At 42.7% G+C, this 27,415-nt stretch overlaps 2 protein-coding genes and 1 long non-coding RNA gene across 9 annotated transcripts in view; 1 reads left to right on the top strand and 2 right to left on the bottom strand.

Annotated features, from left to right (window-relative positions):
- The window catches only part of nbeab (neurobeachin b), a 279,564-nt gene that overhangs the window by 96,401 nt on the left and 155,748 nt on the right, over positions 1-27,415 (bottom strand). For all 6 annotated transcript variants that reach the window (XM_015951379.3, XM_015951381.3, XM_015951380.3 and 3 more), the window contains 4 exons: positions 27,250-27,314; positions 24,203-24,311; positions 22,332-22,498; positions 11,897-12,021 (listed from right to left, as the gene is read on the bottom strand). In XM_015951379.3, the coding sequence (XP_015806865.2) occupies positions 11,897-12,021; positions 22,332-22,498; positions 24,203-24,311; positions 27,250-27,314 (466 nt within the window). The remainder of the gene's footprint in view (positions 1-11,896; positions 12,022-22,331; positions 22,499-24,202; positions 24,312-27,249; positions 27,315-27,415) is intronic.
- On the top strand, positions 4,770-6,706 carry LOC129155075 (spectrin alpha chain, non-erythrocytic 1-like). Of its 2 annotated transcripts, XM_070543553.1 has the most exons (8): positions 4,776-4,911; positions 4,982-5,199; positions 5,284-5,388; positions 5,473-5,577; positions 5,653-5,685; positions 6,265-6,312; positions 6,425-6,493; positions 6,574-6,706. In XM_070543553.1, the coding sequence occupies exons 1-3, from the start codon at positions 4,902-4,904 to the stop codon at positions 5,317-5,319; spliced, it is 264 nt and encodes an 87-aa protein (XP_070399654.1). In that variant the 5' UTR covers positions 4,776-4,901; the 3' UTR covers positions 5,320-5,388; positions 5,473-5,577; positions 5,653-5,685; positions 6,265-6,312; positions 6,425-6,493; positions 6,574-6,706. The 2 variants fall into 2 exon arrangements, with proteins under 2 accessions (XP_070399655.1, XP_070399654.1); XM_070543554.1 differs by lacking the exons at positions 6,265-6,312; positions 6,425-6,493; positions 6,574-6,706 and adding an exon at positions 5,758-5,891 and having other exon boundaries at positions 4,770-4,911.
- On the bottom strand, positions 7,874-9,247 carry LOC129155076 (uncharacterized). The gene is made up of 3 exons (XR_011516057.1): positions 9,119-9,247; positions 8,146-8,209; positions 7,874-8,059 (listed from the first exon to the last, which is right to left on the bottom strand). It is a non-coding gene; the product is annotated as an uncharacterized lncRNA (long non-coding RNA).

The raw sequence follows: 27,415 nt of genomic DNA, 5'->3' as shown, positions 1-27,415 counted from the left end.
CTCTGCATTCCAGAAGACAAAGAAATCTGTTCACGAGATTGCATTATGACTAGGGCGATGCAATTCTGCCCTCTGTCTTTTTCTCTTTTATTTACTCTGAACCACAAATGAAGAAGGGAGGGGGAATGACAGATTCATACGTCGTGTGATGTGAGACATGTTTTAAATCTGTGAAAGCAAACATTACTTTGATGTAAGATAGTTTAGACAATGCAGACTCTTCCCTTTGGAAAGATCTTTATCCAATAATGTGGCATGTGGAGTATGAGTCCTTTTTGTTAAACAGAAATCTCATCTTCTGTGTAAAAAAACAAAAACAGTAAAACGTGCATATCTAAACCTAAACATACAGTGGTGCGCGCAAGAGGTGGCTGGGGGGGTGGGGGGTGGGGGGGTAGGTAGTCATTCCTGGAACATTGTTGACCACTTGACTGCCTTCAACCCCCCCCCCAAAAAAAAGACAGAAAATTACATTACATTTTTTTAAACCAACACTTCAATGTTAAAGGTTGAATGTGAAACTATTTAATAAAAAGTTATATTTAAAAAAAATCTTGCCTCCACTCGGCATTTAAAAGTGAGCAGAATGAATATAGTATTTCTTTAAAAGCTATATTTGAATTTAAAAATAATCAAATATTCATTTTGATGGTTGCAACACAGTGTTTATGTTTACATCTACCAGTCAATAGAGGGCACCATTGCAGACTGCTCATCAGTCTGTTCCGCACAGCGAGGCTGACGCTGTGGAAAAAGGCTGACTCAACAAGTTAAGCAGCTGCTTCTGAGCCTAGAAGATGTTATTATTCTTCTCAGAAGAGGAGCGACCAGAAAAGATCTAAAACCAGAGTGAGTTTAGCATGAAGCCTATAACAGACTGACCCAAGTAAAAATTGTCACATATCGGCAGCGAACCTATAACCCCGACGGCTGGAACCTTGTTCTATTGTTGCAACTACAACCTCCAGACACTAGATGTCGCTTTAGTGTTTGTTTTTTATATTCCACCTTTAAAGTCAATAAATAATTAAACTAGTGCTTGTAGAGGCTTTTGTTGAGACAGCAGCAGGTAAATGAAATTCTTCTAAAATTCATTCAAATAAACTATAACTGAAATAACTGAACTTTTGCCTTGTTTCTGAAATGTTTGTTTCTCTCAAATTTTTGGCAAAGGTGCTAGATGAATATTGCTTTTTTATGAAAAAGAAAGGAGGCACAACACACAGCTTGAGGCTAAACTCTCCCAAGAGCCACCACAGGAACCATTTGGTGTGCCACTCCAAAATTTTCATTGGCCCCCCCAATGAAAGATTTCTGGGGGTGCCCCTGTGAGTATACCATGCTGAGATGACACATTCTAAGGATAAGATGTGCATTTTTATTTCTCTAAAATCATTTTGCCACTTTGATTATAACACTAGAAAAGGTTAATATCACAAAGCTGCGTCGGGCAAAGTCAAAAGCCATAAAGATCTCTGGAGAAGCTGCTCACCTGAAATGAGACAGCAAGGACACCCAGAGGTAAAACACCCCGTTAAACATTTGGATCAATATTAACGTGACTTCCATTTCATGCTTGCCCAATTCCAATCACCTAACAATATAGTGTGATACCGGGCAGGGGCTGGGTGTAACACAGAAGGTTATTACAGGCAAAAGGGCAGAGACAGAATGTGCAAGCTAAGCTGTCAGTGCTGCTAATAGACAAGGAGGCAGAATTTAACCTCCCATCAATGTGCACATGCTCACACATACAAAAAAAAAACGCACAAGGAGGGAATGCAAACATTAAACCAACATGTGGGTTTGGCAAATACAAAATTATATACATAAAATAAAAACCTCTTACTGTGTAAAGCACTTGATCTGCTTTCATTTATCTCGAATGAATGGGAGAACATTTGTTTCTGTTATAAAAGTTAGTTTTCCTGCTTTTTCAGACCTTTTCTTTTTTTTTTCTTTTTTAATAAAGTCCTGCGGTTAAAGTTTACTAAAAACTACAGCTTCCTCCTCGTCTTTTCTATGTTTGGGATCTAAAAGTGGTGGTTCACTGACAAATATATAATACATACAAAACCTGAGTTTCACATGCATGAAGAACATGTAAATGGTCTTCACTCCCTTTTTCCTGCATTAGCCGCTAAAAGAAAATACACAAGGACATGCTTGGGTAGTAAAGACCACACAGATCTATGTCTCACTGTAAAATCTGCATTCATGACTCTTCCCATCTTGGCTTGTGACCGAAGATGGCTGCGTTGACTTTGCAGCTCAGAAAGAGCAGAGCATGTCGACTATTAGACGCTAAGCATTAGCATTAGCCTAACTCCACAACAGAGATAAAAACTTCAATACTGCAGAGTGAATGGAAGCAGCGGAAGAGTCGAGTTGCTGTTAGCCAATCAGAGGTGAGATGTTCAAATATCATGATGAATAAGCAAGGGTCTCATTTATCAAACATTGCATAGAATCCTTACTAAAACCGTAATTAAGCTCAGCAAAAAAAATTACTTATGCCAAGTAGGTTTGTGGCCCATCAAACATGGAGTACGCACAGCTGCACTCAATCTCCGCTTCATAAATCAGAAACTATCTAGAACGTTTCTCAGCTGCTTTTTAGTCACATCCCGCCCTCACCACACCCACTTACTGCCATAAAGAGTCAATGCAAAGTGCCTTGTGGATCTCATGCATATGCATAAGCCGGCTGTTGCAGCGCTCCGCCAATGACGATGGCGACCGTAGATCAAGGCAGATCAAGGAAGCGCTATTTCACAGAAGCAGAAATTCAGGTACTTTTGGGTGAGGTGGAGAAATGAAAGGAAGTGCTGTTGCAAAACAAATAATGAAAATCCACAGAGTGGCACAGCGTTGCTGAAGCCGTCAATGTTGGGAATTCTTCAGAGAGATCTGTGGTGGATATAAAAAAAATGGTCCAATCGGGATTCAATCCCAAGACTCCTGGGTGAAAGTCACGCATGCTAACCAGTCACCCAAATGGAGATCTCCCTTGTCCAAGTAGCCAGGGCGCATGATTGATCGGGTCACAGTGATTGGACACACACTGTCACAGACCAAGCCCCCACAATGCCGCTCAGAATATGGTCCCAACCCGGAAGTAAGAAAAATTGCAGTTCCACCCTCATCCGCTGGGGGCTGGTACCAGAAGCGAGCAAATCCTCATTGACTCCCATGTTAAAAATGCCATTTTCACAGCAGAAATAAACATGTTTACAGCCTGGTTCAAAAAATGGTTTTTTGTCTAAATTATCTAGTTTATACTCATGACAACTCTGAGGGGGGTGAATTTTTTTCTCACTCTTCTGTTTAAGTGTATTGAAAGCCTAAAATTCTGTATAATTAATGAGCATCCGACACACGTGACCGCCGCCTCAGACCCACGTGACCATAGAGCTAGCTCCGTGGAAAGGCCTCAGTACAGCCTCGGTCTCTCCTAGAAACTGTGTCGGGATTTTGAGTCTCTGTGCTTGTGAATTCTGTTTTGGATAATATTGGTGCAATTGTTGGACAAAATGACTTGCTGTGGTATTAATTGCACTAATAGAGCGTCCAAGGAGTCTCCACTTCATTTTTTTCGGAAAGTTAAAATCTATATTTGTATTTTATGTCACTGCTGCCTTTAAACTAGCTGAGTTTACCGAAGTAGCTAGCTAACTATCAGTTTAACATGTAGCATGTACTGTTTAACCATGAAATTTAAATGTAAAATACGGTAAAATAATTAATAGGGCATATTTAAATGGGTAATAGGGTAAAACCCAGTGCATTTAAGATAAAAATGGGTTGAAATATGACGGGGCGCGCCGCTTGGGGGGACACTTCTGTGCTCTATTCTTTCATCCGGTAATCCCCAGCGGTCAGGCCGGGCAGGCTGACCGATGCGGCGCCTCGCTGCTGCGGGCTGACCGCTCGTGGAACTCGGAGACAGATCTGACCGGAGAAATACTGCAGCTCATTGAGAAGTCTATAGGGCATACAGCGTTTCCCTTAAATCCCACTGCCACGCCGACAAGATCCCAAGTTTCTTTGTTTTTGTTGGCGCTGTTTACCGAAGAAGCAGCGGGAATACCAGCAACTTTCATCAGACTCGTAAAGTTAGTTTTTGCAGGGGACCCCCTGTATTTTACTGCTCCCTCCTGCAGTCTTCCCCTATTAAAATTTAAAATGTGTAACTTCATGTATTGTGATGAATGACTAATATTCATGTTAACTAAAACGTTAGGTATTTAGGGTGAAAAAATAAAATAATAAACATTATACAGATGTCAAATAAATCAAACTGTAATTAAACTATATATTTTCAAAGTCTTGATTCTGGATAAAATCCAACAACATATGCTTTATAAATAAACACTACGCATGGCTTTTACACACACACACGTTACATTGTGATTTCTTAGTAAATATTCTATTTGGCGAGAGATAAACTTTATTGTATTTATCCTAGTGAATCTATAATTAAACGGGTAAACTAGCAGTAGTACATCCAACATCAAAGAAAGTAAAATGTTATTATCAGGAGAGGGAGAATGATTAAGTGGTTAGCAGCAGTGTGCTAGACGATGGCCCCCTCCATGAGGCCACCACAGCTCAGCAGAACATCATTGTATCTTCTTCTGGGGAGAAAAACACTTACAGAAAAAATAAAGTTAACAGCTGAAATAGCAGGAAATAATACAGTTAAAGAGCAGATTGTAGAAGAAAGAAACCCCTGGGTTAAACTGGTCTGTCTACTGCATAATGCTGAACTCTAACATGTGTCCTCAGGGAAGGACCTGATTGGTGTCCAGAACCTGCTGAAGAAGCACGAGGCTCTGCAGGCTGAGATCACAGGTCATGAACCTCGCATCAAGGCTGTCACCCAGAAAGGAGAGACCATAATGGAGGAAGGTAGAGCAGGTCTGGTCCTGACATGTTTCTGAGGTGTCTGCAGGTTCTGGCTCACTTGGTTTGGGTCCAGGTCACTTCGCTGGTTCAGAACCCTCGGCCCGTCAGAACATTCTTATCCACCACGTTCTAACACCAGACCTGTTAACCCAACAGCAACAAGTGGCTCCAACTGACGATGAGACCGGGAAGGAGCTGGTTCTGGCTCTGTACGACTACCAGGAGAAGAGTCCTGGAGAGGTCACCATGAAGAAGGGCGACATCCTCACGCTGCTCAACAGCACCAACAAGGTTCGTGTGCCCTTCACAGCCGAGGAACGACCTCCAGCTCAGAGCGAACATCTCCACACCTGCTTTGTGTTTGTGTGACTTTAGGTTGTTTTACTTGAACTCGCGTCTTTAGCTGAATGAGGGTGGAGAGACGGGTCGGACCTGGAGCAGGTCGAGGTCTTGCAGAAGAAGTTTGACGACTTCCAGAAGGTCGGACTTTTCCTCCTCTCCGTCTTCCAGCAGCAGCTGTCAGATCAGCTCAGGTGATAACCAGCAGGTGCTTTTGTCCTGCAGGACCTGAAGGCCAACGAGTCCCGCCTGAGGGACATCAACAAGGTGGCATCTGAACTGGAGTCAGAAGGTCTGATGGCTGAGGAGGCTCCTATGGTTCAGGCTCAGGTGAGCGTCACCTGTCTGCAGCAGCTGGTCCCTCTCACTTCCTGGTTTGTTAACTCTGCTCGTCTCTGTTTGTAGCAACAAGAACATCTGGGTTCTGCTCCTGGAAAGGTGCGTGTTGTCCTCCGCCTCCACCAGAACCAGACGTGGTGTTTTTGTTACCACTCATTTGTTTGTTTACAGGATGAAGCCGACTCTAACCCCGGCTTTCCACAGGAGTCGTCAGCAGCACGTTACTGCAGCAGCACGTCATAGCTGCTGATAGGAACCGCTGTGGTCAACAGAACCTTTTCCACCGGAGCCGTCAGCAGCGCGAGTCGGCCACGTCTCAGGAGCAGCATGTCGCGGCCCTTACGCGCCGGTTCTATTTTCTACGCGCGACGCCTCTGAAACGGGTCAAGTTCTACATTTTTGGGGAAGGAAAGACAGGGTGCTGCTGACGGCTCCCGTGGAAACCCGGGGTAACACGGCGTCACCCTAGAAGGTGAGTTCATTCAGCTGATCAGTGGTCACCTCTGATGGCCGCAGTCACGGCCGACCGTGCTGAAATCACACAGGAATTCAGGTGACCCGGCAGGCACCAGGTGCTGGTGAAAGTGGGGACATGTCAGCTGGTTGCCATGGCTACAGTTATCTTTATGCTTCTGTATGACTGCTGACTGGTGTGTTTCCTGTGACCTTTGACCTCAGACCGTACGGTTGGGCGTTCAGACGACGGCTAACTTTAATTCCATCAAGGTAAGAGGAAGCTCTTCCCTTCCTGTCTGAGCGATCCGTCTCCAGGTTTCCTCGTCCGGCGTCCAGCCCGCTGGTGTCCACCTTCATCTCACTGGGTTTGGTTTCTCTCCAGGAGCTGAACAACCGCTGGCGCTCGCTGCAACATGCTGGGCAGCGCCCATGAGGTGTAGCGCTTCCACAGGTACCCCGCACACTTATGCGCCGCTTACGGGTCAGTAGAGTTTGGACCCACACTCAGACGGAGTTCTGATGTCTTCTCAGAGACGCTGATGAGACCAAAGAGTGGATCGAGGAGAAGAACCAGGCCCTGAACACAGACAACTACGGCCACCACCTGGCCAGCGTTCAGGCTCTGCAGCGTGAACATGAAGGCTTTGAGCGTGACCTGGCAGCTCTGGGTGATAAGGTCCGCTTTCCTGATCGGTACCAGGACCCGAGTTGTCTCTGGAGACACGTTCTTCATGGTTCTGGTGACTCCACCCCAGCCGTTCCTGATCAGCGGGGTGCTTTCCTATTTAAGGTGGATGGAGGACAAAATTTGACGCCAGAAGATTGCCTCAGTTTTGGTAGTAACCAGCCACTCGTGTTACCTCTAGTGTTCCTAGGATTAATGTTATTTCGTAGTGTTTTTGCTCTTATATTGGATTTACCATTCTTCAGGATTCCTGTCGACCTCATTGGATACTGACCTCTACTCCAGGATTTGGATATTCAACACACGGACCTTATCACCACCCTCCATAACCCACCTCTCATCTCACCCGTTGCCCCATCCACCAGGACGCCCCGCTTCTCTCCACCTCTGCTCCCTCTCCTGCGCTTCCCCCGGCTCTCTACCTCTCCCTCCTCCAGCCAACACATACACCCACCACAGTAAGTCTGCTGAACACCTCTGCCTGCCTACAATGGATTTTGAAACCAGAACCTAAGCTCACCTGTGTTCTCCCTCCTCCAGACGCTGAGCTGTTGTTGCAGTTCCAACCACAGACTTATCTGTGCACCTTAAGTTCCTCCTTATAAATAAATCATTTTTTCCATCAGTTTTTGGTCAGTGTTGTATTCTGCATGTCTTGGGTTAAGTACCTTCCTCCAAACATGACACTCCTCCTCAAAGAGCAAATCTGTTCAGCACATTCTGACAGACAGACCACCATTCTTCTGTCATGATGCTGTACAGGACATTTTTAGAGTTTTTCTTTTTAAAGATAAATAGGATTACATTTAAATAGCAATACTTTCACATTATCATTTTCCCACACTTCTGTATAACTGTATTTTGTTGTTTTTCAATAAAGAATGACAAACTATTTAAGTTTGGATTTGTTGCACACAAATATATATCTGTAAAAAATATCTACAAAGCTAATGTATACATAACAAGTATGATTGGGTTTTGCAATACGGCACTATTTTAGTAAGAGTTTTAAACCAAGTAAAGTTAGTAAAGAACACATTTCTATTGTCTGCTAAGAAACTGTTGGGATTTAAAATGGGCCTGTTGTACAAATAACTTGTAAATGATTATTCCTCACTTTTGTCTTAACCAAAGAAATTCCAGTAATTGAGCAAAAACATTTATTTTTAACACTACATTTTATAAAACAGGGCGCAAAGTGTCGGCACATGTATGTATGTCGATGGTCCACCCCAACCGAACCAGGAGACACAGACGTCAGGGAGGCCAAGGTTGTCTCTGCAGCTCTCTGGGCACCACGCCTCACTCAGCTGTCTCCAATGATCCAAATGGCTATGGAGAAAAAATAACAGGTTTGTCATAATTGTTTAAAGTACAAAACCATACATGAAGTGGTGAGACAGGTATGTGGAACTTACACTTGCTGCTTTGTGTAGCTGATGTTGGAGACACACAGGCTGCCATGGTGACATTTAAACAGATCTAACAAAAAAATAAAAATGAAAATTAAAAACTCCCAGACCTCATGTCATATTTACTAATCAGCTATGGCTGATTTATTGTTTGTATCACAGTGAGTTACACTAATTCTAATATATTTTTATTTCTATTATACATACATACTTTTTAACTGTTATTTTCACGACTGTTATCAGGCTCTCTTGTTCTGGTTCTGATGATAATTCCGTGTCTTCCAGTAAGTTATCTTGTGCTTACTTCATCTGTAGAATGTCTCTTTACTTTTGGTAAATTGTACTGAGTCCAGAATAAAGACTAGTTGGCTGTACAAAATACAAACAAGTATAACATTTTGGAAATATATGAAATGTATTTACGCTGCTAATTTAGCTCGAATACTAATAACTGCCATATTTTCCGGACTATAACTCGCACTTTTTTACATTTTCTGGCAGGTCCTGCTACTTATACTCCGGAGCGACTTATATAACAAAATATGTAGGCTACACCGCGCTGCTGCGGGCCGACTCCGACCCACCCAAGAATGAGTTCCCCTGTCCCGCTGGGAGGGTTTCAAACACCGCCAGCATCTGTTAGAGCCTGTGGCGGGGTGCTGAGGGCCGGCTCCAGCCCAGGAATGAGCTGTCCTCGCCGGCCGGGAGGGTTTGAAACACCGCCATCCTCTCCTCTGCTGGCTGTTGTTCATTCTGTTATGGTTACCGGTGCTTGTGTTGCAATGTGAAACGCTTGGTCTCAGATTTTGTAAGAAAGATAATAAAATGTCCCCCCAAAATACGACTTAAATATATTTTCTCTTATTCATGATACATTTAATGGCTGGTGCGACTCAGGAGTGATAGCGCCGAAAAAAACTGTACTGAAAACTTGCTCAAAGCAAAATGTTTTCATTACGGAAATAAATTATAAACTTACCGATTTAAAACTTTTTTAATACAGGTACTTCTCACGAACAGGCGCAGAAAACCTCCACCTAAACTCCGTGTAAGGTTCAGGTCGATGGGTGTTCCAGTTAGCTCCGGTTGGGTTGAAGCTAGGTGGCTACATCCGTTAGCTCGGCTCCCACCTCCGCTTTAGCTTTGGGTTAGCCAGGGTTAGCTTCAGGTTAGCTCGTAGCTAGTTCGCCTGGGTGTCGTCACTCGAGCCCAGCCTTACAGCCACACCCTCAGCGCCTCCTCTCTTCCCTTTTATGGAATTGTCTGGGCTGGACGGAACCTGTGACACGGTCAAAATGGCGGTGGTGGCCACCTCCCATTATAGACAACAAACGTGTTATTGAAGCCAATGGAATCCGTTTGTCCAGTATATGTACAGTCTATGTCACAGACGCATGCCATTCTGTCTCAATCTGTCCCCCTGCTGATATTCTGCATTCCGTATTCTGCGCTTCAGGCTGTGTGTGTGTGTGTGTGTGTGTGTGTGTGTGTGTGTGTGTGTGTGTGTGTGCATGTGGGGGGTCTTGTTCTGTGTGAAAACGAAGCAGTACAAGTGATAATGCTGCAGGATTTCATAATTTTAACCTCAGCAGCAGCACTGCAGGTGCTCTCCGTGTCCAACATGTGCATAAGCCAGGTCCTTAGGCCCTGTCTACATGTAGCCGGGGATCTGCCAAAACATAGATATTTTTCTGTGTTTTGGCCTGTCATCCACACGAAAACAGAGTTTTTTCACACGAAAACTGATCTTTTTAAAAACTCCGGCCAAAGTGAAGATCGGCGTTTTCTCCGTTTTGGGTGTCTGCGTGTGGACAGACAAAAGCGGAGTTTTAAGGTCTGCAACGTCACTTTCCGCGACAAAAAATGCTGACATCACGTGTGCGACCTGTGTTTACACTAGCCGACATCATGGATGCCCTCAGAGCTGCTCTCGCTTTATCAATTGTCCAAGCGCTTTTTGCTTGTTTGTTTTTGCAAGCAGAATTACTGCTCCTTGCGGAAGACCACAGACGAAGGACGAGGTTAAGAACGGGGGAAGTACTGCCGCCTACAGGTCTGGCATGTCCTTAACAACATATTTATCCGGGTACGTGTGGACAGTTTTTTTCTTTAAACGAGGTGGTGTGGATGCAAGTTTTTGGAGGGGCGGATATTCGTTTATAAAAAAAAACGGCTACATGTGGACTAGGCCAAAGTCAACTTAAAGTTGCGCACATTTTTCCGCTAAGTTTTCTTTCATTAATCCCAAAGTTTGCGTGGAAAGTTGCTTACGCAGTTTTCCGACCCCGTTTTGTGCGTAAGCAAGCTTGATAAATGAGGCCCCTGGACTTTAAATCCTGCTGCATTCCACCCTCACTTCTACTTCCTGAAACAGGAGTGCCACAAGGCATCACATCTCAAGCCATTTGTTAAAACTAGACCACAGAACATTTATTGAAAAAAAAAAAGGAGTGTCCACTTTAATCATTTTTACAGGAATAGCCACTGAAGTAGTCAAAATGCTGTGAACTAATGGACAACCAAATCTTGGTTTTTAGCTTTGCAAAAAAAAGTCTGTTGATACCAGAACAATTTTAAATGAACATCATTGCAGGAATACTGTCACGATACTATAAAAATAAAAAACTAATTGTCACGACTAAAAAAGTTTACCAAGACTCAAACAAAGACTGAAATGGATTTGATTCAACTCCTAACAGAATCCTTTGTTATGCAACCACATCAAAGTCTGCTGAAATGTGACTAGATCACCTCTTAGGGAGAGCTACCGGCTGCAGGAAGTCCTTTTCGCTTGACAAGTTTAAACATAATTCTGCTCATTAAAACCACCACATGCCGGCAGGACCTCCAGAACTCTAGTCAGCAACACTGAATCAAACAGGAGAAGCAAAAACTAATGGCTGGAAAATATTCAGGTGAACTTACTCTCAAGATTTGTCAAATGAGTCACTAAAGAAGGTAAAACACCATTTTACCAGCTTTAACTGCTGCACTATGGGCTTTCAGTGAAACCACCACTGTCTGAAAATCTGTAGGGGGGTTGGGGGTGGTGGTGGTGGTGGTGGTGTGTGTGTGTGTGTGTGTGTGTGGGGGGGGGGGTGGGGGGGGTGGGGGGGGGGATTTTTCTACTGATGTTATGATCAATGTTGCAGGTTGATATTTATTTGTGAGTAGGCATGCGGCAGTGCTGATGCAATGCAATGTAATTTTTTTTCTCTAAACGTACTCAAGTTTGCAAAAGTCCCCCCCCCCCCAAAAAATAAACACAAGTCCAAACTCCTAAACATGACTTCTTAACATGGATTATCCAAAAGAGGAATCAACACATCACCTGAAACCATCAAAATTTGTGTTAGAAAAGAAGAAGAAAATCAGGAGCAGAAGGTGTCATTATTGCATGTGTCTAAAATGTAGACCACCTGCTGCTGCAATGACAGCTGGTATGTATTTATCTACAGAGCTGCCATGATGTTCATGTAGATGCCACAATGGCAGAGGAAAAGCTGAGATGGAACTGAACCAACTTCTGCTTTAGAAGCTTAACACTGAAATATAATAATTTTTGCATTGCACTAATTAAAATGTGTGCAGAATCAATATACGTATTAAAACTTAAATAAACATTTATTCTGCTGTTCTCGTTTGGCACAAGGGCGGATTAATTGGAATAGCATGGACACAGTTCAATTCTGCAAAGGCAAGTACAGATTTTTCAGATTTGAATGGATATGGTCCCATAAATATGTAACAGACTCACCATACTCCTGCAGAGACTTGCAGGCAACATCTAAGTGGGTGGAGCCGAATGGGTTTCTGATAAACCTCCTCCTCCGCCGCAGGTCATCCTCCCAATAGTCAAGACGCCAGAAGTCGTGCAGCTGACTGTGACAGAGACGAGAAATTAGATTAGATGGAGCAAAAATGCCTCGGTGATGGTCTGACAGCAGCAGCAAATTTCTTATTGTGAAAATCATCTGTGTGACAAAGTCTGACCAGAGACAGTGGATTTTATTTGTATAAATAATTGAATTCTCCACTGACACCTCAGTAATTGGAAACTCTACTTAAAGATTTAGCATCATAACAGCAGGGAGCTACATAAAAATGCAGCACGCATAAATCAGTAACCCCCATTTACAAATACAGTATAAACGGTGCTGCTTGCCTTCTTTTTACAATGTTCTTTTACAAGCCTTGTAAATCAAAAGGTAGAAGCCTCAATGCAGACAGCGTGGAGTTTAATGATCGGGGTCTTAAGGCAGTTGAAGCATGAGCCTACATCCCCCACCTCCCCCATGCATATGTGGAACCATGATTAAAATAATGTGTTGAAATATTCATCAGAACCATTCCCAGAGCCCTGGAGCAACCCAATTGAAACTTGCATTTTTATTCATTATTAATAACAGAGAATTCGAGTCGTAAGGAAAAAAATGAAGAAAACAGTTACAGCATGTGGTAACCATCTTTGTAAATGATTATTCCAACATAAGTGAGGACCTGGGATAATTTTATGGCTTGCACTTAAAGCAAACCATTAAACGCTGGGATCAGCATTGGGTTTCTGGTGTTTATGTTTAATTTTTAAGACTTGTACAGAGGTTGCAGGGTTTGTGGAAAACCACATATCCTCCGCTGCCGGTGTTCCGGGAATTTCTCCTACCCCGTAAACCGTCCTACCCGTTGTTACTGAGCATGTGCGCGCATGCGCACAACACATAAAGGGAATGCTACTCCGCTGTCATATTTGCAGGAAAAGAGATAAGTAGTAAGTATTAATACTTTTTATTGACGTTGATATTTGATTTTTTGGGTTAGGGTTAGGGTTATGGTTAGGGTTAGGGTTTGTGTCATGTAAAACACCGTAAAATTATCCTACGGGTAGGACGTTTAAACCAAAGTAGGACGTTTTCTCAGAACACCGGTCTAGGAAAACAACTTGGGCCCACGTCAAATCGTGATAAGCTAAAAAAAATTCTGTAAATTGTCAAGCAAACATAGGCATGCCAAGTCGATAGGTGGCAGTAGTTCCCCAAATTGTCTGCGTCTTTGTTAAAAAAGTATTTCTTGGATGCGAAATAACTGGATGGAGGGAAATGACCATTCGCACCCTTTGTCTGTGGTCGTCTTCCTAAAGCAGTTAGAGCTTGTAACAACGAGCGAGTGTAAACACAGGTGATGTCAGAGCATTTTTGTCACGGGCAATGGCGTTTTGATACATTAAACCTTGGCTATCCACAAGTCCACAATCAAATGCTGAATGACTCAATATAGCGTCAAGTGCTATATAAGTGCAGATTATTTATCATCTCCACCATCATGTGGATGACAGGTCACACCATAGAAAAATATCTGTTTTGTGGGAGCTACACGTGGACAGTCTTAGTTTATCTTTAAGATGTAACTAAAACACTGGATGAGGTATTGTGTCTTCAGATCCAAAAGATTCTTCTGGAGTGTGTTGTTTGGCAGGCAGCCATGCGTTTCATTGCACATTTTCTGCCTCCTTCTGAGATTCTGTTCTGAAGCAGCCTAAACAGATTAAAGTGTTACAGGGGATCACATCGCAAAATACAGCCCCACCGCTCCATGGAAATAATATCTGCTAGTGTCAAAAATCACGAGGCTCAGGAGACTTAGCCAGGCCTTGACAGCAACAAGAGCTCAGTTTCAGTTAAATATCAATCAAAAGTGAGTGCGCGCGTACAGTCGAGGACATTGTATTCACAAACTATCGTGAGCTGCTGTATGCAAAGTAAGGCTGAATGCCTTGAGCTTGTCCCCTGCCAATCTCTCTCAAAGCTTAACGGAGACGAGGACAGATGTCAGTGGGTGGAAAGGAGACACCCACGTAAACGATATTGTAAATGCAAGATTACACAGTGTGAAAAAATGTAAATCCACCAAAAGCAACTGGGTGATTATTGTTGAAGATTATGTCCTCTAATTCTTCGAGCAAGAGCAGATGCCAGTAGGGGCTAAATCCGTTCTTTGAAGATTTCCTTATTACAGCATTAGCTGCATTAGCTTTCAGATGGATTGCTTAAGGTTGCTCATTTGAAGCCATAATATGTCGGTTTATCTTTACCAGTAACCATGCATACAGCAATAAACAGCCGTATGGGTAGTTTAGAAACGGGTTACAATTGGATCTCCAACAGAATCTAAACAAAAGACTTTCAAAATAAAATCTAAACACATTTATGCCAAGACTGAAGGAAATCAGCACTGTGATAATTAAACCTTTTGATCTTTTAGCAACTTCCTGTGTTAGTTAGTTTTTTTATGACATTTATAAACATTTGGAAAGTTCCTGGCACTTTTACAGGTAGGTGCCAGGTACTTTCAATCAGGTTTAATCACTCATGTTTTCACTTGCTGTTCTTGTTTAATTCTTTTATTATTCATTTGATGATATTGGATTATTCATCATCATCAACTTTATGTATAGAGCACTCTTTATTGACCATGGGGTAAACTAAAGTGCTGTACATGTACAGAGAAATTAGAACAACTATGAAACCTGCGAGGGCTAATGGAGATTTACATAAAAACAAATCTAAGAAAGAAAGAAAGAAAGAAAGAAAGAAAGAATGAAAGAAAGAAAATGATCTTTTATATAGGGCCTCTCATAATGAAAATCATGAGGTGCTTCGTAAGAACAAAAAATTTTAAACACAGAAATTCTTTGAAAAGTGATTAAAAATATGATAAAAATTAGAAGAAAAACATTTAAATGAAAAAATACAAATTTGTGAAAAAATGCTAAGCAAGGAAAAGGGAAATCAGTGGATCTCGGGAAAGGCGGAATTGGTAGACTGAGCGGTGACAAAGGCCACGCAAAAGCCAGCCTGAACAGGTGAGTTTTCAGCTGCGTTATGAAGGAGACCACTGAGTCCACTGATCTGACTCAGGGGGAGAGAGTTCCAGAGTCTGGGGGCCACAGCCTGGTGCTGCACAACCAGTAGGCTTTGGTCACTGGACCTCAGGGACCTACTGGGGGTGTAGGGACTAAGAAGATCACCAGTGTATGATGGTGCTTGTCCATGTAAGGCCCTATAGACCAGAACCAGGATCTTGAAATGAACCCTGAAGTTGATCGGCAGCCAATGAAGCTGGAGGAGGAGCGGGGTGATGTGGGTGTACTTTGACGATTTGGTCAGAAGGCATTCTGGACCACCTGTAGATGGTTCAGGCAGGTTTTGCTCTGATAAGTGAAAAGCGAGTTGCGGTAGTCTAAGCGTGAGGAGATGAAGGTGTAGATAACATTGAGAAATGAGATAAGACAACAGAATAAAGCAGGATAAAATATAACTCATCCATCCATCCATTTTCATCCGCATATCCGGAGTCGGGTCGCGGGGGCAGTAGCCTAAGGCGAGAGGCCCAGACTTCCCTCTCCCCAGCCACTTGGGCCAGCTCCTCCGGGAGAATCCCAAGGCATTCCCTGGCCAGGTGATAGACATAGTCCCTCCACCGTGTCCTGGGTCTACCTTTAGGTCTCCTCCCAGTTGGACATGGTCGGAAAACCTCACCAGGGAGGTGTTCAGGAGGCATCCTGACCAGATGCCTGAACCACCTCAACTGGCTCCTCTCGATGTGGAGGAGCAGTGGGTCTACTCCGAGCCCCTCCCCAATGACCGAGCTTCTCACCCTATCTCCTCTGCCTATCTCTAAGGGAGAGCACAGCCGCTCTTCGGAGAAAACTCATTTTGGCTGCTTGTATCCGTGATCTCGTTCTTTCGGTCACTATCCAAAGCTTGTGACCATAGGTGAGGGTAGGAACGTAGATCGACCGGTAAATCGAGAGCTTCGCCTTCTGACTCAGCACTCTCTTCACCACGACGCACTGGCGCAACGCCCGCATCACTGCAGATGCAGCACCAATCCGCCTATCGATCTCATGCTCCAGTTTTCCCTCACTCGTGAACATGACCCCGAGATACTTAAACTCCTCCACTTGGGGCAGGACCTCATCCCTGACCCGGAGAAGGCATTCTACCCTTTTCCGAATCAAGACCATGGTCTCAGATTTAGAGGAGCTGATTCTCATCCCAGCTGCTTCACACTCTGCAGCAAACCGCTCCAACGAAAGCTGAAGATCACGTTCTGATGAAGCCAACAGGACCACATCATCTGCAAAAACCAGAGACTTGACCTCAGGCCACCAGAATGGATTCCCTCAACACCTTGGCTGTGCCTAGAAATCCGGTCCATAAAGGTTATGAACAGAATCGGTGACAAAGAGCAGCCTTGGCGGAGTCCAACTCTCACTGGGAACGAGCCCGACTTACTGCCGGCAATGCAGACCAAGCTCTGACACTGGTCATACAGGGACCTAACAGCCTGTATCAGAGGTGTACCCCATACTACCGGAGTACCCCCCACAGGGCCCCCCGAGGGACGCGGTCAATCGCCTTCGCCAAATCCACAAAACACATGTAGACTGTTTGGGCAAATTCCCACGCACCCTCCAGGATCCCCCTAAGAGTATAGAGCTGGTTCAGTGTTCCACGGCCAGAACGAAAACCACATTGCTCCTGCTGAATCTGAGGTTCAACAATCCAACTCAATTATGTAAAAATATAGCTAAAAAGAGTGATGAGGGAATGCCATAGCATAGGAGTCTTCTTCTGACTCTTTAAAACCGGTAAAGATGCCCATCTGACCTCCAGCAGAATGTCATTCCACAGCTTAGGGGCCAAGACAGAGATAGCCATGCCTCCTCTAGTCGTACATTTCACACCTGGAATGAACAATGAACAAATGCCTTAAGTCGTACTCTGGGGAAATAAGTTCTGGTGCTCCTGTTTCAGCACAGAGAATTCAGCCAGAGGAGAAAGTAGCATCATAAGTAAAGCAAAATAAAATAAAAACTGTTTTTCAGTGACGTCCTGTTAAGGAATTCAAAATAATTTGGTACATTTGCATTTGGAAGGGTAATGTTTACATTTGTGCTGCTACAATCCAGAAAGAACATCTATTTCTTTGATTCTTAAGGTTTCAGATGATTAATTTTTTATTCAATTTAATAGCAAGAAAATCTTATCCAGCAAATGGAAGATGGTTGAATGTGTTATCTGTAACAAATTGTCTATCCAATAAGATCCATTTAAGCAGAGTTGGTCTGAGACCCTTTTTCACACATCCAATGTGTCTGGCTTCATGACAACCATAAAGAATTGCTTTGAGCTGGCCCTCTAGAAAGTGGCAAAATTTATTAGTCCTTTCACCCATCAATCACCCAAATGGATTTCAAACCGCATTTTAAAAGCTAATTTTCCTGCACTGATAACCTACAGGAAGCAGGAGCACCATTATTTATGAAGGCTTTCAGACTTGCTAAGTGTAGTAGGATAAATGTGTGAGCCAGCTATCGTCTATTCTCTCCTCCTAAATGGATATTTAAAGCACCATCTCTCCTCGAGGAGTCGGCGATGAGGTTTCTGAGGTGTTAGAACATCCCCCACCAGACGGCGTTGTGTTCGAAACGGGGAGGAGAAATGTAATTTCAAATAAGAGAAGGATCAACAAGACTGATAACACTTTTACAGCAAAGAAAAACATTCAAGAAGACAGAATTTATTTTTACAGCTGAAGAGGGTTGATGTGTCATTGGGGGGGATGTAGCCTCAGAGCTGCTCTGACATTAAAGCAGCAGAGGACCTATTTGGCGTCTTTGTTCTTTGATTATTTAGAAAAATGTAAAAATAATATCTCCTTTCATCTAAAAATATATGTTATATTTTCACCTTTAACATCACAACTGCAGATCGAATACATATATCTCACAACAACAGTAACATCAAACCTGCAGTGACCATTTCTTGTCACCTAACAAGAATGTGACTCGCAAAACACGGATTAATGGAAGATAAACGAGTTTCTCATGGTTAAAAATTTCCTTTTATTCCGCCGAAAGATTCTGTGTGGTGGCCAGGAGGAAGGAGAACACACTGATTTAATTAAACACCGTTGTATTCCATCTGAAATCTTCCAATGGTGACATGAGTAGAGGATAATTATAATAAATGCTGGTAATCAGTGACAATTCCATTCAAAGAAGCATGATTTATGTCGTGCAGCCGCTCCAAGAGGACATCCTTTTTTAGTGCCTTTTTGAGCTGAAAACAAGCGGCCTTTTCTTTCAGTTTCAGACGTAAAAGTCAGAGGAATTTGTGTAAAATACAAACTCATCAACCCTTAAAAGCATTTATGAGGAGCTGCTAATTAAGAAAGGCAAAACAAGTCATAACAAGGTTAAACAGATTTATTGGCACAACTATAATCGGAGAAAACTAAAAAGCTTTCATTTTGCTACCAACTTCTCTTGAACCAATATTGTAGCCCCAATAAAATGAATGCCAGATTTAGAAAATAACAGTCAGTCATTGTGTTTTTTAAATGGATTTTTACCCCAAATTCCTGAACATACTGCTGTGATTGAAACAAATTCCAGCCAAAAATGCATTAGATCAAAAGTGGCAACTGGCAACCATATGGTGATGAACTTATAATGTTCAAAGTACACTGCAAAGTGGAAAAAAACACACATAACAATGTTCCTAATAAAAACACATAAGGTTTGATCATGTATCTGTGGGTCCTTTAACGTTAATGTGCCGAATCGTCAGCATCGTGATTGCATTAAATAAGGGGCTGCAAATGATAGAAAAGACTTTTATCTTTTCCCTTCTGCTATTTCATACAATCACCTCTTTCAGCACTACTTGAATCCAAAGGATCCCAAGCTCCAAATGTTTCTAGTTATTGGTTGTGACTTTTCTTTTGCAGATTAAGAGAGAAAGAAAGAGAGTGTAGGATGGGTGTTGGACAAAGACTAAAGGGAAACAACACAGCAGCAACACGATTAACTCCAGGTCATCTGCTGTAATGAAGACAGACGTTGGTGATCAGACGAGGGATGAGGAACCACACAGGAACTCCTCCGGATCTTTTTACAAGAAATGTGGCACGTCCGGGCAGTGCCTAGCTGAATTTCAGCACCCATTGAAATTGATTATTATGTGAATGAGGCCCCTTTCAGAGATAATTAGCTCTATGTACAAGGTTAAGTGTGCCCTGAGGGGGAGAGGGAACAGCATAGCTGTGAGGAGAGAGTATACTCGACCCGGAAGCACCAAAAGGAGTTGTTAAAAGGGTCCCAATCCTAAAAATAAATACAAATTATTCTGACTAGATAGATATAGAGAAATATAGAGATAGATATAGACCTAAACAGAGAGCTAGACAGAGAGCTAGACAGCTAGATAGATAGACATCCTTTTTATTACCAGGATAAAGTTCGTCTTGTCCAGGTCAGCTTGAGACTTTGACCTTTGTTTTCTGGGACATTTGAAGCTTTGATGACCCCTTTAAAAGGTGCCCACCCCCATTTCTAAGGGTGCACTTTTAGTAGAATTGATAACCCTTTCAGCCAAGACCAAATACTCTAGGCCCATTGTGAGTAAAAAGGTTCATTCCATCACAAAGTTATTATCCACGGCCAGATTGTTACCATTCATCACGTGCAAGAGATGAAACTCGTAGTTAGTCACGGGAGACGGCCGTTTCACTGCAGTGCCGCAGATCAATATATGCCACCATTTTCTTTTCTCTTTTGCTATAAAAGAGTAATTAAACAGAAGAAATGTTGACAATCAATGGACTAGTCGGGTTGGGTTCAAGTCTGCTTTGGAGACCTGCAGAGGCTGCTCTGTCAGTGATGCTCCTGAACTTATGTGAATGTTTCACCCTCTTCTACGTTTGTCGTTATAGTATTTAGTAACCCTGGAATCAATGCAGAAAATGTGAATAAACCTTTTCGTGATGCCGTTTCCACCATGTCGCAGTGTTTGTTTCCCTGTTGATTTGTTTGTACTTTATTGGATGAAGTCACAGCTCAGCCGACTCATTTACAGAGGGACAGAACTGACAGGAATGTCACTGTATGGTCTTTAGGTGAGAAAGTGGTCGACTCTGGCCTTCAACAGACTCATCAGTCTTGCCTTGACACCTACTCTCACTTCGGACGGGTCTGAACTTTATAATCTACTGGCAGGGTTCAGAGGTCAACAGCAGAGGGTACCAGAGGGCAGAGAAAATCACTCTCAGGCTGGAAAAAATTCTGACATCCAATTTTCAACTTGATTTATCAGTGTAAAGCTAAAATTGATAGTGTGTCATTACTGAGCAGGGAGCTGTCTTGGAGAGATGCATCAAAGTCTCCTCGTTTTGATTTAGCACACTGGATCAATACAACCCTATACTGTTTCAATTTGAGGAGTATTGATTTTTCTATGCTGACCCTATACAAGGGGACATTCATCATCAGGCAAGCATATAGTATGATCAAGCAGGCCACCGCAGGGTCGGGTCTGCTTGTTCTTTATTCAGATCACATGACTGCAGAACAGCTGTTTCCAAGCGCGGTACAGATTATTACCTTGTAGCCGGCTGTTGTCGGACGTACTGCAAAACAATTTTCTAATGTTTGCCACAATGAGAACAAAGCAGCTCTCAGAGATGCAACCTGCAAAAATTGAGCCTAATCTAATGTTTGTGCCATCTAACTCGAACAACAGCAAGCACCCCGGGAAAAAAAACAAATACAAACCAGTCACAGTAATTTCTGTCAACTGCGTTCCTAAGAATAACGTAATTTGTAATTTATCGCATCCTAATGATAAATATCTGTTGGCATGTCTCCAAGCTAAACTCCAGAATTAAAGTTGAAACTATTTCTGTGTGTGAGGGTGAAAAACAAACAATACCAGGGAGAAAGGTTTCACACACACACACACACACACACACACACACACACACACACACACACACACACGCACACACACACACACACACACACACACACACACACACACACACGCACACGCACACGCACACGCGCACGCGCGCACGCGCACGCGCACGCGCGCACACGCACACGCACACGCACACGCACACGCACACACACACACACACACACACACACACACACACACACACACACACACACACACACACGCACACACACACACACACACACACACACACACACACACACATGCACACGCAAGCCTAGGGGCATTATTTTTTACAAGGGCAACATAAATGGGAAAGTTAATGTAGCAGTGAATAAGAATAAGCTGCTGAACTGCAACACCGCCTTGAGCTCGGGAGCATATTGCATCATTTTTCTTCACCAGCAGGTTGCCATTAAATTTGAATTTGTTAGAAGTTTGGTTGTATCATTTACAATGCACCCACGCTCAATAACCTTTGGTTTCAATGCAAATGCTATGCCTCTCAGAGGAGCTCCATAAATATTTGAACAAGAGCCCTGAATTCAATCCAATACATTTTTATGGGTTGTTAAGGTTCAGGCAGTTTTAAAATATCTCTTCTTGGATCCTGCGTCTCGCTCACTCACAGCAAAATGATTAGCTTAATACTTATTGTGAATTTTGCACAGTCTGCCTTTAGTTCCCCTTTGACATATTTTCCATCTATATTATAAAAAAAGGGAAATCTAAGGAGGAAACCAGCTGAATACTCAAGTTTTGTATGTTTTTACTAAAAATAAAATCATATCTTAACCTTAAACCTTGCACACATGCCTTGTGCTTGACCTTGAACAATAAACCCAAAATCTTTAACAATATTGGTTATCTGCATCTTCACAAGTGCATACCAAGCCAAAGCTGCTATTTTAGCAAAAGCTAAATAGCATTTCAACTGTTTTCTAGATCCTGACCTTTGGGGGGAGATCCCACTCATAAATCACTACAGTTATTTATTAGTGGTTTATTTTCATTGAGGTTGGATGATGACCTTCCAGTAATCCAAAGAGTCTTTCATGCCTGTTTTTTTTTTATCTAATTAGGTTTTTTTCTATCAAACTGGGAAAAAATGAGAGCTGGTGCTTGTTTTACCACCAGGTGCTGCTCTGTGATCCTTACTGGGTAAACCCCCTTCTTCCTCTAAACCAGGGTGGATGACCGGCCAATCAACTGTCCCCAAGGGATTAAACCACTCTGAACTGTAATTGCGTTTGCTGACCTGATTGCTGACCCTACTGAATCCTGGGAAAATGACATTAACGTGGTCTTGTCTCCTGAATGAGAGAATATTGTGACCAGGTAACTTTTGTCCTAGTTGAAGACACAACATGTCCCATGTTGGTGATGCCTTACCTCTGGCCCGGCTTGCCCCAGGCGCCATGCTTGTTGGTGAGTATGTTGACAATTTTCTGCTTCAGCTGATTGGCTGTTACATGATCTCTGTGTTTGGCAGCGTTGATCAGGTGGTCACACATTTTCTCCTCTCCTTTCTTATCAGCTGCATATTGGGCACAATTGGACTAAATTGGAGAGAAGAGAAAACGTCGACAAGATTTTAAAGAAAGGCTCTAATAGCAGATGAGATTGTTTTATTTGAAACAAGTCAGTGTAACACATCTCTTCTAAAGGAGGATTTGTCACGCTGAGGAATGTTATGGCTTCATTCACCACACTTGAGTGCATAAAGATATTAGTGGACAGCTGAGAGATGTATTCCTGCTCCCGTGGAGAAGCGTAGTAAATCACAGCGAGCGGATGAAGGCAGCTCATTCCCAGACCTGCAGACAGATGATGCTCCCAGCTAGGTAGCTGTGGATGATGATATTGGGAGCGATGCAGATCCACAAAGACTAAAATTTAAATGCAAAACCCTCAACTAATGTTTGATGTGATAAAAATGTAGAAAAATGACCATTTTCTGGAGCCACATTAACAAGCAAAGCACAGTTTTAAGACTTAATTGCGTAACTACAAATATTCCTTTATTTTGTTAGAATCTCACCTGACTGAAGCTCAACACAATGGTGCCAGGTGGAAACTGAGCACATGAACACCAAACAAGATTGTCTCACTAGTCCACCCTGAGGGAACTCCTGCTAATATTCACAATCTAATTTACTAACAGAAGCTGGGAGTTAATTGAATTTCCTGCTTTAAATGTGAATTCTGTCAGATACTATACTTCCACATATTCCTCACAAAGATGACAACTCAATCTTTCCCTGTCACCTCGCATTACTACATGACGCCCTGACAAATATCAAACATTATTTATCACTTTGGAGCACATGAGGCTTCTCCTAGACACCAAGTTAATTGTAAAAATGTCTCATCTGCCTCCTGAATCTTCAATCTTGGAGAGTGGGTAATAAAGTAATGTCAGACCAGGAGGAAAAGTGTGAGCTGTCTGGAGTTGGCAGACAGAACGGATAGGGCCAGGTACACCCCTCCCACACACACTCGCACCCCCCACTTCCTTTGACACTGCATATCTAGCCGTCTCTTCCAGTTTATCTAGCAGGTCAAGGATGCTCAAGAACTGTAGATCAAGCAGCTGTTTGAGGACGGCTGCTTCTCTCAGATAAGAAACACATCATTCCTCACATGTACAAGCTGTTAACAGAGGCAGCTGCAGTGTGTGTGTGTGTGTGTGTGTGTGTGTGTGTGTGTGTGTGTGTGTGTGTGTGTGTCACAAACACATTCTGGTGTGCTATAATAAGAAATCCTTTTATTCAACCATTGCTTTTACTTTTTGCAAATACTCTTAAATGGAAAACTTGCTGCTTTTGCTATTTTTGTTCCTAACCGAGACATTTAATTGTTTCATTTTAATAGAATATAATTTGTTTGAAGGCTAAGCCCCCAGAGTTGCTCAAATAAAAGTCTTAAAATAATATTACTTTGATATCTCTTGTAATTATGCCCCCTTACAGAAAAACTGGGTGGGGAGTTAATCCTCATAAGGACACAGAAGGACATCATTACGGAGCACGTAGAGTTGAATGGCTGTTTTACACTAATTGGATTTGTTTGGACCTAATTAGAAGATTGACAAATTCTATTTTCACGACAGATGGGTGGTTTCTTCTTTTTTCCCAGACCCTGTGATGTGAACAGCACCATCAATAGCTAAAAATCTTTGCTTTTGGTGTGACACGATGTAAGAAATGTAACATCTTCTGACAAGTTTATTATTTAATTCTAGATCAAATAAAAGTTGATACCTCAAACTCTGCGTGTTTGTGGACGTCCTCTGCTCGCTGTCTGTTGAGGATGAATTCAGCCTCATTGGCAACACGAACAATGTGGTCCTTCATGGCGTGGCACAGCAACCTTGAGCAAAAAATAGAGAGTCCATATTGGCAAGAATTCATTGAAGGGGGAATATTAATTTTGTTCTGAATAGTTCTATAGTCTATAAAAGACATGTTTATGAAGTTCTTTGCAGAGAATCCCTCTCACATTAAGCAATTCCAGTAGTTTTATTTGAGACTTTTCAGTACCTTCCAGAATGATCCATTTCAGCCAGAATGAACCATTTCAGGACTCACTTTAAAGCTGCAGTTCAAAGATTCCCAATTTCAGGGAATTTATTTTTTACTAAGCCCACCCCCGTAGTGCCCTATGCAATTTGAACTGAGAGCTGCTTTGCATTAGCATATAGCGTTGGACACTAGCCTAGATAGTGATGTCAATCACAGAGCCTATGATGAACGGTAAAGCACCCCGCACTTGTATAGCGCCTTTCAGAGTAAGGACTTCAAACACTTTACACTACAGTGTATCATTCATCCATTCAGACGCACATTCACACACTGATGGTTATGAGCTACGATGTAGCCACAGTTACCCTGGGGCGCACTGACGGAGGCAAGGCTGCTGAGCAATGGCACCACCGGTCCCTCCAACCACAAAGTTGGCAAGATTTTTCATACACAAGTGAGTCTTTAAAAAAAGTATATGCATATATATATATATATATATATATATATATATATATGTTTATGTTTAGTCATTTAGTAGACGCTTTTATCCAAAGCGACTTGCAATTGATAACCTATAGGGCATGTTGTAATCTGTGGGGGAAACCGGAGTACCCAGAGGAAACCCACGCATGCATGGGGAGAACACGCAACTCCACGCAGAAAGGCCGCAGCAGAGTTTCGAACCTGCAACCTTCGTGCTGCGAGGCAAGAGTGCTAACCACTGCGCCACCATGCAGTATGTATATCTATCTATCTATCTATATGTATATATATATAGATATACGCACACACGCGCGCATGCACACACACACGCACACGCGCACACACACACACACACACACACACACACACACACACACACACACACACAGGGTTTCCCCCAGCACTTTATAAGCCTGCTTGGTCCCCCCAGGCCAAGTAGAGGCGCTGCTCATCCAGCAGCAGCTCTCTCTTGCACATAGGAGGTTTTCCATGATAATTCCCTCATGTGTGATGTCACAAATGTTTTCAAACAGCTCATTTTAGACACATCATTCCTAATTTTCCTGCTATTAACTGAAAAGCTCGGATCTCCAAGAGAGACTTAATGTATAGCTGCTGCTTCTCCTCCAGCAGTAACTATCCTGTTGGTGAGGGGTAGCTCTATTCTAAACAGCTCTTGGGCACTTAACGTCTAAAATTAAGCACCGGCAGAAAATGGATGGATGGGTTTACTTTTCATGCTGGGAGTGTATATACAGGTATTAGACACCCACATGGCAGCATATAAGAATGTAAAATGTGAGTTTTGTCCCTTTTAAATAACACAGCTGAACAGGTTTGGGACAATATGTGAACTGCTGTGAACGTAAAAGAGCAGATCAGTGAGCATCATTATTCTGTGTTATGCTGTAAAGCTGCAGGTTGGTGACAGATCCCTCTCCAGCATTCAGAGAGAACAGTTTCATTAGAGCACGGAAGCTTATCTTGCATTCTTCTAACTGAATGAACATCTTAAAATACAGCATCGAGCATCCACGTCATCCATGCTGCTGAAGGACTGTAAAAGCTCTGTGGCCTCTGCCCTCATTTCCAGTTAAATTCTCGTATCTTTAATAACTGAAAGCACCCTGGGTATTGTGTAAATTACGTGCCTTTTTACAGATCATTAAGCTAGCTTTGTCTTAATCAAAACAGCCAATGTTCCTCTTCAGTGCTTGACGCGGATCACAAATTTGTTTTCTGTCTCATAGAGAATTAGTAATCTGGAGGCTGCATTCATCAGCTACTCTTCCTTAACTGATGACAAGAACTCGTTAACAGTTCATAGAGAGGCAGACAACATGAAGCTTTGTACCAAGATCAAGAAAAGGAACAAAAAACACATTAGACAGTTATCTATTACAAGTTTGGATTATCCTTGCATGCACATGAATTGATACATTGATCCCAAATTGGATTCCTTTAAAAACAACAAACGTTATTGAGAAATGTCTCAAAACATCTGCTTTCATAACAATTTCTTATTGGATTGCTTTTCCTCATCATTCACAGATTGTTGCTTCCTGCATTTACCATTGTGGTGTTCATATAGGTTGACATTAACCTGTTGAAATTCACCTTTCCAACTAACAATTTGTATTCATACTATTGATAAATTACAGAAAAACACACTTGTCACATTAACTTAAATGGCAAATTAGGTAACAGATTTTCTCTCTTCTAACATCTATAACCCTCACCCCACCCATTTACACCATCTTTATTGTGTTTGAGAGCAGTTTGGCATTTAAACAGCTGCAGCATTAAGCTGAGAAACAGCACACACGATTCATGCATGTGTTGTTGCACACACAGCAGAAACAATGATTTTGTCATCCACGCCTTGTAAAGTGAACAGATTTACAAGGCGCTAGCTCTCGATGTGTCTAGTTGAGCTGAGTAGGTGTGAAAAAATAAAAGACTAGGATAAGACTGAAACTGTGTCTGTCAGCAGCACCCTGGACAGCGCCATGTGCCCCACTGACTGCCGCTCTTTGTTCCGGCGCCAGCAGGGGACACCTGGCCCTAGTTACAACCAGAGCCTGGGTAGAGAAGAGTTTGGGCCAGATGGGTCAGCAGATGGGCAAGGAGGCTGAGCTGCTCCTGATCTGCTCTGAAAACTCAGGCCACACCCAATCAGGGACTGGGAGGGAGACATGGAAAGAAAACAAGACGGACTGCCTACACTCTGTGTTATTCTTAGTAAAACTACAAACTCCGATCCCAAAGGCAAGTTACTCTCCACATGTGTCATTTCTCCTCACCTTCCTTCATTGATGAGTTCGATGAAAGCCAGGCCAGCGTTCTTCTGGATGGAGTTCTGCCACTCCTAAAACATACAAAATACGATGCATGATAGAATCAGACGTTTGAGCGCAGAAGCCTCAATATTTACTGCAAATTCTTGAACAATGAAAATATTATAGGGCT

This window comes from Nothobranchius furzeri, chromosome 13 (genome assembly GCF_043380555.1).
Source record: "Nothobranchius furzeri strain GRZ-AD chromosome 13, NfurGRZ-RIMD1, whole genome shotgun sequence".
NCBI classification, from domain to species: domain Eukaryota; kingdom Metazoa; phylum Chordata; class Actinopteri; order Cyprinodontiformes; family Nothobranchiidae; genus Nothobranchius; species Nothobranchius furzeri.
This window is presented reverse-complemented; position numbering and strand designations above follow the sequence as displayed.

Coding starts and splice junctions, on each gene's coding strand:
- LOC129155075 (XM_070543553.1), top strand. Junction 5,200..5,283: donor TGCTCAACAGCACCAACAAG/GTTCGTGTGCCC, acceptor GTGTGACTTTAG/GTTGTTTTACTTGAACTCGC.